This window comes from Ostrinia nubilalis, chromosome 8 (genome assembly GCF_963855985.1).
Source record: "Ostrinia nubilalis chromosome 8, ilOstNubi1.1, whole genome shotgun sequence".
NCBI lineage: Eukaryota > Metazoa > Arthropoda > Insecta > Lepidoptera > Crambidae > Ostrinia > Ostrinia nubilalis.
Window position 1 is genome coordinate 16,132,602 of NC_087095.1, and position 13,843 is coordinate 16,146,444.

Consider the following 13,843-nt stretch of genomic DNA (forward strand, 5'->3'; position numbering starts at 1 on the left):
TATAGTAAGGCTATAAGCAACATGAGATTATGAAGATTGTATGCACTTTATCATCAAGATAATATCAAACTGTGAACCATAAGTATTAATCGATTGATAGTTATGTCATGAAGCGTAAAAAATACACTCTTAAAAGACGCAAAAATATGGTATAGGCTTTAAACAACATAAGATTATTAACTACCTTCATTAATCAAGCTGTAGTTTTTTCCTAAGTACAACCTAGGCACTTTACGAAACCCTCAGATCCGTACCGGTTCCTAATCAAATTTGCCCAAGCCGCTACCGGCTGGGTGCAACATTAACCCAATAATTACGTAAAATTATCTGTAAAATTAACAGTGAAAGGAATCTAGCGCCACTCTGCCGCTTAAAGCTCACTCAGGGTTGCCAGTTTAATAGAATATGAAGAAATTATCCTTTCATTTTCATGCAGGTTAGGTTGGTAGGATAGATCGTTTCATCCACGAAGACGCGCCCCACCACTTTTTGGTCATTACATGCACACTACAATAATGACGCTTGGATTGCTTGGATCAAACTGCCCGCACCTCACGCTTCCCTCGACCAAAAAGTGGTGGGGCGCGTCTTCGTGGATGAAACGATCTATACCATTTCAAAGAGACGCCGAAATACGAGTATCTTACTTATACGAAAATAAGTTTTTATTTTTTGTAAGAACCCTGATAGTTACTAAGATCTCCAAATATTTGTTTGGGTCGTTGACGCTATTAAACAATTTTATAGAAATGTTAAATTTTATCCTTCACAGAAACGTTGATACATCTTACTTCTACGAATAGAAAATCAAATTTTTAATTTGTTAAAGTACCCAGTTATAAGTAACTATTCTAAGGAATATCTTCAACTATTTTTGAATTTTCAAAACCGAAAAGATTATTCTTGTCATTTGCTTTTCACTATTCAATGAAGTCCCAAATTCTTTAGAAGCCAGTCTGAGCCACCCTTAGATAGTCTTTTTGACTGTAGGTATGTCTACTTCAATACTCTCATAAAAACGTTTAATTTGATGTAAGTATAGTCTTGACAACTTCAAACTACACCTCATTTGCTGACGCACTGTTTTTATAAAAAAACATACGAGTATACATATATATATATTTGCTTCAAATGATTGCCACAAAAAATGTGAGATCTTTTTTTAATTTACTGGTAAAACAAGATAAGTACCTCCAGGTAACTTGAGTCATGATGGAGTTGACAGCCCTAAGCTTATTATACAATGACGCTACGAAATAATTCTACATTCCTCGACTATTGCCGGGGGATTTATTAAAAACCATTACCATTACACTTTAACACTCCGAGTAAACAAAAATAACAACTTCCACAGCTCTGCGTTATTATGACATAGTGTTTACTTGAGTTAAGTGTTCGTTTTAATTTTTATTAGCACCACATCTTAATAAAGATCTCTTACAAGTCTTAAACCTTATAGCGGTTTAACAGTCCCTTTATCACACGCTATATCGTATTACTATAGTGTCTTATTTGTGGACTAAAGCCCGTATCCAAAACAACTCTAAAACTCAACTCAATATCATAACTGATCGGTTTGAAATCTAAACATTGAAATTCAACCAATCAGAAGCCTCAATGACGAGATTGAGTCGAATATTGAGCGTCGTTCTGTAATACGGACCTAAGTGTTCTCGAAATACAGCGGATGCAATTCAAACTCGCAAGGAGCAATGTTAGTTAAATTGTAAAATAACTTAAACAATATCTCCATCACCTGCTTTGCTAATTAACGAAAGAAGACTTACCTGAGCAATAGCGACGTCCAGCGCCATCCTCTCGATGTCCACACTGTAGAAGTTCAACTGCGGCACATACCGCCTCCGAGGCCGTATGTCATCGTAGTACGCCACCACATCGTTGATGGACACCACCGGGCAGTCATCAGCGGTACTACACCCACTGCTCACACCATCCACACCACTGTCCGAATCGACCTCCCCACCGAAACCCTCCTTAGAATCGCGGCGGTCCCCGTAACTCTGCTCCGAACCCTCCTGGTAGCCAGACTCGTTCATCTCATCCGGGGTGACGATCTCCGGGATCTTTGTAGTGTCGTATTCGTAGCCGACATCGTCGTCGACGGTCGCGTCGTTCTCGTACAGGTCGGCCATGTTTTTGGACGCGTTCACACTTGTTCGCAGTCGCAAATCACTACATGCTGTTCGATCTGGAATGTTTGCGCCCTGTGAACAAAAATAAACGGTTAGTTTTTTGGAATTGAACCTACAATCTGGGACAAAAGAAGAAAAGTAGTAAACTTCACTTAAAGTTAAATATTCCAGTCGATAAGTAATACTATTAACCATTATTATTATTTTACACCACTTCTCTAAAAGAACACTTCATTATGTCCATGTTTGAAACCCCATTCGTTTACAGAAAGAAACAGGTGGCCAATCTTATAAGAATTCCAATAGTTATTGCAAATATGAGTATGGAAAAATTTGTCAAGTAAACGTGCGTGTACTACTTTTATGATAAACGTGATGGTTCACCAACAATATAACAAAAGCTTTTCAAGATTTGAAAGGATAAAGAAAACGTGAAAAGTTTTTAAATGGGGGTGTAAACAAAAGATTGCCATTCATAAGCATTTTTTTGACTAAAGTGAAATAAATTTAAGTTAGAATTTATAAGGTATCTACTATTATAAACAAAGGGTGAAAAGGTGAAGAATTATTCCAGTCCAAATCAGTTTTCTCGTAACAAAAAAGGACAAGTTTGAAAGGTAAATTACGTAAAAACTAGATTCTTTATTTTCTAGATTAGTTCTCGGAGTCCTTGGCCCACTTGCTAACAGCCTGGCTTTTCATTTGAGACTGACTTAAGTAGGTACTAGAGGCTCGAAGGCTACGATGAAAGTAGAGAAAACTGAGTAGGCATACCCAAATACAACACGAATCATGGGGTCTTTCGAACGAAGATGCTGAGTTCGGTTCCCAGGAAATACACAAAATCTTGGTGTTTGGACTTAACACTGTAGACTTGGATATGTTATATTTTCACAATCAAACCTTTGAAATTATTAACTGGAACATACCAGTGGTCAAAGAATATACTTCTGATTGTTTACATTATACGATTTTCATGGAAATATTAATAAAACACTTTCAGAAAATATTTTCAGCTTCCTGTACCTATTGACAGCTGATATTGACCTGTCAATCTGTCACGTCAAACGTCAGCACGCTATTTGATCCGCTTTTCAAGAAGGTTATTATAAAATAAAATATTCTTGAAGATTATTTATTTATTTTTGTATAACTAATAATTATTTTTTGTCGTCAACTATTTACTTTACAGACTGAAAAGTAAACTTGCTGTAAACATGTGAAAATAATAATCCAATGGCAAAAGTTTCTAAGGCATAGACAAAAGTTCTTTCAGGACCTCCATTACGCATAGAGCTTTGCATAAAGTCGTGGATAATAATGGTCAAATGTGTCTACACGTATTTTATGTGGGTATTTAGATATTATGCGCCACTTTACTAGATAGACTCTGAGTTGTTTCACTTTATACATCTGAAAGAGTAGCACATAAGCTTTAATTTCGTCTATTTATAGAAATCAACAAGAACGAAGTCGCCGACGAAAGCTAGTGTAACATTAAAGTTAACGTATATTTTTATCCTACTGTTTCTGTACCTCTTACTTCCTTCCTCTACATCCTATATCCACACAGTTGTGAGCAGTTTTCAACAAAATAACTCAACTATTCCTAAAGTTCTGTCGATACCGGGGTCAGCCGTCGACACCACACAACTTCAGATATTTTTAAAGCTAGGGTTGTTCGGTATTGTTAAAAAAACTGCGATAAAATAAAGACCAGATTTTCAAATAAGTAATTTCAAATACGATTTTAGGAAATCATTGTATTTTGCAGTATTAGTTAATAGATTCGTAATTATCTCAAAAATTATAATTAATTTAGCTACGTCTTTAGGTTTATCTACTGCCCACCCACACGATATGATACTTTGTAAGAATATCATCTAGTAGTACATTTATCTATAACACAAGGCATTGCTGTTATTGGCATCAGGCAAATTTAATCACCGTGTTAAATAAAACAGTAATTAGAAAAGTTCTCAATACCAAGTAGACAAAGCTACGCAGAAAGATTAGTACCGTAAAGCTGTTACAATAACTTTCTTTGTAATATTCCTCCTTACATAAACAAACCATCACTTATATCAACGAACTCAAGAGATTGCGGTCAAATGGTTCAAAAAAGGCACTGTTACATAAAATTAAATATCGATGGCGATGTTGTGTAGACCTCGGTAAGGGCGCTGCACTATCGCCGAAACGAAATCGAAGTTGACTCTCGCTCTCATTCGGCAGGTAACTACTGAGGCTCTTATCACTGAACCGATCCTTGGCCCGTTCCCTGTCCTCAAGTCCGACAAAAATTATATGTTTGATATAAGTAAAATAACTAGTAACTCAAAAGGTTCAAAGGCTCGAAAGGTAATTAATTAATTACTGATTGAATACAATTTATTAAATCTAAACCAATTGTTATGTAACAATAGACATCATTAATAGTCCTTCGAACTTTTAGCAGTATTTCTACAAAACATTGCATTTTTTTTAAGATCTTAAAACAGATTCAAAGCTACAGCCCATTGCTATATGGATAAATTTTAAAACGACAGGCAGGTTAGTGACTGAATCGCAAGTCCAAAAACAATTTTCAAGAGAACTCAAACCAAGTGAACGTTGTCCGCCGTATACATACGGGCCTATCTGACCTGAGAACCCGGACGACTGGTTTCCAATCTCGGACCAAATATTTGAGGATGATATAACGCATCAATCGATTCTATATTTGCCGAATTAATGGGTGTGGACTTGAGGGCTATTTACATTAATAGGCTTTTGCAATCTTTTGTAGATTTTGCACGTGTTTTTTATCTGAATCTAATAATTTTATTGAAAGGATTAGAAAACATCGTTTGGCACAAAATAGACTAAAGATTTTTTTAAGCATAAAAATATATTTTATATGAGGATTGTGGCAAAAAAATATATTTTGCATATTTTCTTCAAAAAACCAGTAAGTAAGATCTAGTTCTGAGGCAAAAATTTAAGGTTAAACCTGAGTAAAACTGCTATTTTTTTACGTTTGACCCATAGGCAAACTACAATAGCAATACCGTAAACATGGAATGAGTGACACGGAGTTATAAAACCAACGTAAACATCGAACGACGTACATCAAAAGCTATCGAACCGTGGCAGGAATTACCATAACAACGAAGCGCGCGCAGTGAACGCCATGAGAGACGAAAACAGGGGGCGACACCCACTTGTTGCGATGACCTTGGCCCATATCTGGCTCACTTGTTGCATGGGGAAGCGTTTGCATGGAACGACTTGGGGCGCTTGAGTTGACCTTAAAAGCTGGATCTGTATGTTAATATGGCTGTTGATTTATCTTCAAAGGTAGAGACGTCACCAATTTCTATCTATTTGGGGAAAGCCTTGTGTAAAGTATTTACACTTACATTGGGAAAGATAAAAGTCACGGGTTTTATGAAACAAATAAATTTTCAGAGGCTTTCATGCACGCATTCCATGCATTTCACGCAAGTGCGTGAACTTGATAAATCATGTAATATTCTAATTGTAAGCCATAAGATTGGGCAGTCTCATTAAGATCTATTCAGTAGGTTTTGCGTTAAGGAGTATTAAACATCCCTCCATCCTCACAATACGCTTTGTTTTGGTATAAATCATAGATTGTGTGACTTCCTAAAAAGGACATAACTCGGTAATAAAATTACTTAGGTATATAATAACTTATTTCGTACAAAGGTTGGTGAAATTTATCGCACGCATTAAACGAAAATTTTATTACAATTTGAGCAATACAGCCTCAGAAATTTGATTGCCATTAATAGCTTGTTAGTACACTGGTAAATTTAACATTACTACATACCAATAAATCTTGCGTGTTCTCTATTTATTGCCTTAACCCTTAAATGCATAATGTTGCCATATGTCTACGAAGTACTTTTTTAATTATAAAAAGTAACACATTTTATAAGCGTTTTTGAACGTACGCTAAAATCATAGAAAACATCATAATAAAAATAAAAAAAACGCAAATGGAGGTAGATTTGAAAAAAAATTAACCGATATTTGACGTAGCGATTGCGAAAGAGAAAAAATTGGTAGTGTTAAAATTTGTGGTATTTGAATTTCGGATTCAGTGAGAATTAATTGCTAAAACGATTGGAAAAAAATACATACGTGTTAGAAATAATGTAAGAATTCATTATTATAACTTATTTTTTTGGTAATCTATCCCGAATGTACCTTCGACTTGATTTTTGTGTATGTAGCCAAATGTCTACACCATGCGTTTATGCCATAAAATTGTTCTATGGTTTGCTTATTTGGCTTTTCTTTTCAGCATGTTTGGCTCGCTATCTGAAAAGGAAATTGAGGCAGCTCTTGCTGCTTTAAATGATGGTGCAGTCTCAGAAGATGATGAAAATTTAGATGATGATAATATCGATTTTTACCCAAACGTACGGGATTTATTGCATGATCTGGATGAGGTGTCCATAGATCATAATCTACCCTTGAAAAATAACGAAGACCCTGGAACATAACCCTCCCATAGTCTATGAAGAGGAGCATATATTAGATCAGATCTTCGTTATGTTCCAAGGGTAGATTATGATCTATGGACTCCTCATCCCGATCATGCAACAAATCCCGTACGTTTGGGTAATAATCGATGTTATCATCATCTAAATTTTCATCATCTTCTGAGACTGCACCATCATTTAAAGCAGCAAGAGCTGCCTCAATTTCCTTTTCAGATAGCGAGCCAAACATGCTGAAAAGAAAAGCCAAATAAACAAACCATAGAACAATTTTACGGCATACAAACGCATGGTGTAGACATTTGGCTACATACTGTTAATTTTCAAAAATATACTTTTTTTTCGTACTAAGATTTTTTTTATTATTTTTCCCCCTATCTGTGACTAAAAATCTAATTGAAATATTTTTTTCATAACTAAATAAAAAATCATGCATTTAAGGGTTAATTAACCAGGTGTGTCATGCAAATGGTTAAAACCGCGGTGTACTAAATATACGCTGGTTAAGTGTGAGGTCAATCAACAAGATTAAAATTCCACTTAACCACTACATGTAGTAGGTAGTATGTTTACTTATGTATGCAGCAGTTGTAGGTATTTGCAATATTGCGCAATTGTTTGTTATCCCAAACGATAAATAAAATAGTTTGTCATTAAAAGTTTCATTACATTATGTCTTTGAAAATTGAAAAACTACGAACCTTAGTGGTAATTTTCTAAATGTTATTTATTTTTACATCGCGTCGCTCCTACTGTTGCGTAGTTAAAAAGATTTTTAACTAAAAATATCTAAGTTGTGAGATTTTTGTTGTGTGCGTAGTTACGCAGCGGATTTTAATGCAGTTTTCAGGAGGAAGGTACGGGTCTAGCTAGTTATTTATAAATATTTAAATGTCTTTAATGGTTTACAAATGGAAAATTGAATTAGATGGTGTTCTTCTTCAGTTCCTACAACCCACTCAATACGAGTACAAAAAGAAAAATTAATAATAAAATTCCACTCATTTCAATAGTTTGTTTTCAACCACTAAGGAGAAAGATAGAAATGTAATTTAATTTCTTTCAACCATTCAAAGTGCTATTGATGAATTGGAAAATACACCTACGCATGTTTAATTCTACTTTTCTTGAAGAAAAATACAATGAATCGTCTCGTGTAAAGACGGTCTTTGTGCAGGCGATGAAAGTCCCAAGGAAAGTTCCACAAGGGCACAGCTATCGGAATTTTCGAGAACGTTCGATGTCTATAAAGGAACGAGAACACAAATGACTCGCAGACGTCCTTAATCTTTAAGAGGGTAGGCACTAGGCACATTGATTGTAAAGAAACGAAATAATCGAAGAGGATTAGAGGTACTATTCTAGTTTTTCAGTCTTAGATTTTTTCTCTGATAACTAAATAGGTACTCAAGAATAATATTAATAACTAGCTATCCGCCCGCGGCTTCGCCCGCGTGAAAAAAGTTCTGTTTTTAGAATTTTCCTGGAAATTATACGAATTTTTCTCGCCGTAAAAACCATTCTTGGACCTCAACGAACATTTATAAAAAAATAATTGGTATAATTGGTCCAGGCGTTGCTGTTGAGTTATGCGCTTACCAACACATTTTGAGATTCATTTTTATGTTATAGATTAGATGTTTCTTAGCCGTTCCACCTCTCCACTACCGCAAGAGAAGGTATCGACTCAGTTATGAAGGCTTATGCAACTTGCAAAAACGTAGGTCAAAGCAAAAAAAACTCGTTCTTTATAATCGCTCTATGTATAATGTATCCCATCAAAAACAATACTTGTCAAAAAAACCAAGTCTCGCAACTCAGTTGTTCTACGGTAAAAAGTTGTGAGATCCATGTAATACCAAGTCCAGGCCAGGAAATCTTTAACGTTTTACATAAATAAATATTGACTTGGCCATCGCACTAAATAATTTAATTTACACGTGTTTTCATGCGATGGCCAAGTCAATATATTTATGTAAAACGTTAAAGATTTCCTGGCCTGGACTTGGTATTACATGAGTATTACATGAGGTGTAAAAAGTTGTGAGATCCATGTAATACCAAGTCCAGGCCAGGAAATCTTTAACGTTTTACATAAATAAATATTGACTTGGCCATCGCACTAAATAATTTAATTTACACGTGTTTTCATGCGATGGCCAAGTCAATATATTTATGTAAAACGTTAAAGATTTCCTGGCCTGGACTTGGTATTACATGGATCTCACAACTTTTTACCGTAGAACAACTGAGTTGCGAGACTTGGTTTTTTTGACAAGTATTGTTTTTGATGGGATCCCATTTCTTTTTGTACTTTGTAGACAGCAGTTATGTATCTAGAAAACTGGACCGAAATTGAAAAAATTTACTCGACTTGGCGGTTGCACTACCGTGCCCCCAAATCTCATTTCTTTTTGTATTTTGTAGACAGCAGTTATGTATCTAGAAAACTGGACCGAAATTGAATAATTTTACTCGACTTGGCGGTTGCACTACCGTGCCCCCAAATATTTTAGTTTTTCCTTGATTCATACACCAAACACTACTTATATTCCAAATTTGAAGCTTCTAGGTCTGCTAGAAGTGCCTTAGAATTTTGATGATCGGTGAGTCAGTCAGTCAGTCAGTCAGTGAGTGACAAAATTAAGTAACTTTGACCCGTTATAATTCTTAAACTACTGGTTCAAATTGAATGAAATTTTAAATATACCGTGTCTTTACAATGCCTGCATAGCTAATGAAAATTCAGCCTTCTAGTTTTATCCACAACGAAGTTACAGGCGGTCGAAAATGGCCTGAATTGCTTCGAGAAAAGGATGGTACGGTCGTGCCGCTTTTTTGCTCGACTTGGTGGGGGCACTGCCGTGCCCCCAGATAGTTGTTCAACTCTGAGCCGTCCCAGCTATGACATTGTCAGGCAGGCGCTACTTTCAATCCTGGGTCAATTGTTCCGATTTTTACCACCTGAGGTTTCAGAATCGTTTGACCATACCGGCTAGCTGTAACCTATTAAACAATAGGATACAATAGTTGTACCTGTCCACTGCACTTGGCGATCGGCCAGCGAGTTCGTTGTCATTTAGGCAACAAACGACTAATCGTGGAACTACCCTACATATCTCATTGAACTCTACCACGATCACAATAGAGATCATTTGGTAAACTAGCACGTTTTGAACGCATCGGTTGGCACGGAGCCACGATGCAATCGACAAGTGCTAAAGACTGCTTTCGCGGGTGATTTTGCACCTGTATTTATCTAAATACAGCATCGCATCGCACTACATCACAGAATCTAGATCTCTAGATTCTGTAGTGCGATGCGGAGATTTACGAAGTGATAATAGCATGTTTAGAATTATTTACCTGCTTTTTTTAAGTCGTGATGATGCGATGTTCGATTGAAGAAGCAGATTTTTTCACACTGATTTAAAGATAAAATACAGAACGAGTTTATTCCGCAAAAGATCATATCTGTCACAAGACGAACGGAGGTGGTGTAAACAGGTTCTCACCGAGTGCTCGATTGAGGGAAGAAGAAACATTAAGAAGAAGCTGGCTGTGGATGAATGGAAAAAGAGAGAGATCGAATCTTTGGAGAATCGAGGAAAAGGTAATAAAAGAGAGAGAGTAACAATTTTCTTTCTTTGGGAAGCCAACCAAAGCGCCACAGCACATAAGTATTCCAAATGAAAGGTAAAAAGTAATTACATCTGACAAGAATATACATAAAATGAGGATGACATAAAACGGCACTCTTAGCCCAAATAAAGCCGGCCATAAACGGCACGACAGACGACATAAGTCTATAAACACCCGTGAACTTGAACACAAAAACGCCCACGAAAGCCACTTGTTGAGGCTGGCGCGGCGCCAGTTGTAGCAAATTCATTCACCCCACCACATGCAACTAGTTCGGGTGGAGAATAAAATTAGGCGTTGTTCAGACGCGGATGATCGAGCGCTTCCTGAGTTGTCATCGCGTGGCGGTAGCTCATCGGTTACTTTATGATACAAAAGTCAATTAGAACCTGGCCAGAGACCGCGCGGTTGTGGCTATGTGTGAACAGAGTCTTATTTTGTAAGGTGCCATGAAATCTTGATGGCTTAACTATTTCTTTGTGCATGTTTTTAGGGTTAAAATTAACTAAATTGTTGTAGTCGATTTTTATTTTTGATTTGATAACCAAAATTAAATCTTCTAACATAATTCGTTGTAATATGAACCGTATCGATTAAATTTAGACGTCACTACAAGGAACTACCGTCAAAAAAGCAATAACAAATACAAAAAGTGAGTTAACTAATATAGCAACAAAAAACAAAGGTGAGAAAGAGGATCAAAGATCACAATGCCCATAATGTGATGTCGAAATCCAAAGCGAGCTACTTTTAAATAGCTACTTAGCAAAATCCACAAGTGGCAAAAAGATAGTTAAACAAATACATAATACGGTCGCAAATAGCATTTCAATTGCGATTGCCATTTTCAAAATTTTGATATCATTATTCCCATTTATCCTGGATCGACACTCCAAATATTCCTATTTCTCACTTTCTCATTCACTCCTTTAGTCTGTACTTTGCATAATGAGCACAAAAGGTCTTTGAAACTCTTTTTAACCGACTTCAAAAAAGAAGGATGTTTTAAAACGACCACTCTACAAGAAAACCATTGTAACTCGCACTTGTTTCTAAATATAGAAGCTAAGTTATACAAGAGTTGTCATCTCCCCCAATAAGTAACCAACTCTACAGTTTATTTGGTCTGGTCGATTCGTCCACCTGCTCGCAATACAAGTTGTAACCAGTTCTCAGCAACCCACATAATGTGCCCGCTAGAGTTGGGTCGACAAGTTTTTCCAAACTTCGTGCACACTCGAGCTTGTGTAAATACGACGTTCAATACTACAAGTGGTATTGTGGGAAAGATTCGTTGAAAAATAGTACAAATGCGTTTACGAGAATACTACCGACCACCCGCAACTTTTTACGCGTAGAGTTGGTTAAACCCCTTTTAACCACCTTAGGGATGGATTTTCGTAAAATCCGTTCTTAGCTGATGTCTACACCCTATAAGGATGGATCCTACCTGCCAAATTTAATCAGTGAGTGGTATGGTATTTAGATCATTGAGAAATGTGCTGAATTTAAATTCTTAAATGCTGAAAAACCAGCTACTTCTAAACTGCTAAAATGTTCAGGATTATAGATTAGCGACTTAATTATTAAGTAATAATAATTTATGCTATTCATTTTCAATTTAAGCTTGTCATATAAATCTGTTTAGTTGATAAGTAGTCAACTGTGCCTTTCTATTACGTAGTAAAATTATTTCTAAGCTTATAATTATTATTTAACATTATAAAAGCCGTCAAGAATGCCGAACGGTTGATTAGAACTTATGTTTTATTTTTACCTGTTCAATCAACTGGGCCAATAATAAGTACTCAACATTATTGACTCCGCGGAATCCTCTTTGCGAAATCAATTTGAGGTAAAGCTAACCAGACAGTATTTCCAATTAGTTTGTTTCGGCAGGCAATTCAGGGGTACTTCAGGGCCTTTCATGCCGTTATTATAAGTGCTTTAAAGAAGCGAGTTTATTAGCTAGAAGCCAAAGAAAACGTTCCTCTGAGCGCCCACGCTGCGATCAGGCGGGTCTGCGGCGACCCACATCCTAGCTTTATTTTTAGGAAATAGCTCATTTCAGACTTTTCTTTATGAAAAAATACATTTCAATTAAAAAAAGCAGAAGATTGATAAAAGTACCAAGTTGCATGTTTTTTTTTTATACAGAAGGGCGCTTTCGGTTTTACAACCTAATTTTGTAAACTGTGTTACTTTTACTGAAGAAAAGACTGAAACTTCCAACCCTTTTTAAACATACCAAAAGCGATTTAATTTACAAAAAGGCAGATAAATGGTTCTTCATCAATAAAATGTTCTTGTTGATTTACCTTTATGAGGAAAAATATCTGGGGGCACGGCAGTGCCCCCACCAAGTCGAGCAAAAAAGCGGCACGGCCGTACCATCCTTTTCTCGAAGCAATTCAGGCCATTTTCGACCGCCTGTAACTTCGTTGTGGATAAAACTAGAAGGCTGAATTTTCATTAGCTATGCAGGCATTGTAAAGACACGGTAGGTATATTTAAAATTTCATTCAATTTGAACCAGTAGTTTAAGAATTATAACGGGTCAAAGTTACTTAATTTTGTCACTCACTGACTGACTCACTGACTGACTCACTGACTCACCGATCATCAAAACTCTAAGGCACTTCTAGCAGACCTAGAAGCTTCAAATTTGGAATATAAGTAGTGTTTGGTGTATGAATCAAGGAAAAACTAAAATATTTGGGGGCACGGTAGTGCAACCGCCAAGTCGAGTAAAATTTTTCAATTTCGGTCCAGTTTTCTAGATACATAACTGCTGTCTACAAAATACAAAAAGAAATGATATTTGGGGGCACGGTAGTGCAACCGCCAAGTCGAGTAAAATTTTTCAATTTCGGTCCAGTTTTCTAGATACATAACTGCTGTCTACAAAATACAAAAAGAAATGAGATCCCATCAAAAACAATACTTGTCAAAAAAACCAAGTCTCGCAACTCAGTTGTTCTACGGTAAAAAGTTGTGAGATCCATGTAATACCAAGTCCAGGCCAGGAAATCTTTAACGTTTTACATAAATATATTGACTTGGCCATCGCATGAAAACACGTGTAAATTAAATTATTTAGTGCGATGGCCAAGTCAATAATTTATGTAAAACGTTAAAGATTTCCTGGCCTGGACTTGGTATTACATGGATCTCACAACTTTTTACCGTAGAACAACTGAGTTGCGAGACTTGGTTTTTTTGACAAGTATTGTTTTTGATGGGATTTAGTTTACATCCAGTTATAAAGCCCACCCAACACAGTCCCTAATTTGAAGCATATCGGAGCCCTCGGGAGCATGCGAACCTTCAGTACCTCTAGCATGAACAACTTTCGTCTTCGACAAAATTCGATACTTAACCTTCGATTTAAACGATAGCGTGACAATTTTGATTCTCAAAATAAGTTTCGTGCAACCATTTCTCATACTAAGTTCACTTTACGACACGTTCACAAGGGCGCTGTTGTAGTTTTTGTACTAAATCTTTTGATGGCGATTCGAATACGCAAACGATTCG

General features: G+C 36.3%; 1 protein-coding gene across 2 annotated transcripts in view; it reads right to left on the reverse strand.

Moving 5' to 3' along the window:
• The window catches only part of LOC135074043 (terminal nucleotidyltransferase 5C), a 374,311-nt gene that overhangs the window by 341,456 nt on the left and 19,012 nt on the right, over positions 1-13,843 (reverse strand). For both annotated transcript variants that reach the window (XM_063968350.1, XM_063968351.1), the window contains exon 2: positions 1,788-2,225. In XM_063968350.1, coding sequence (XP_063824420.1) covers positions 1,788-2,153 — 366 coding nt within the window. In that variant the 5' untranslated portion in view covers positions 2,154-2,225. The remainder of the gene's footprint in view (positions 1-1,787; positions 2,226-13,843) is intronic.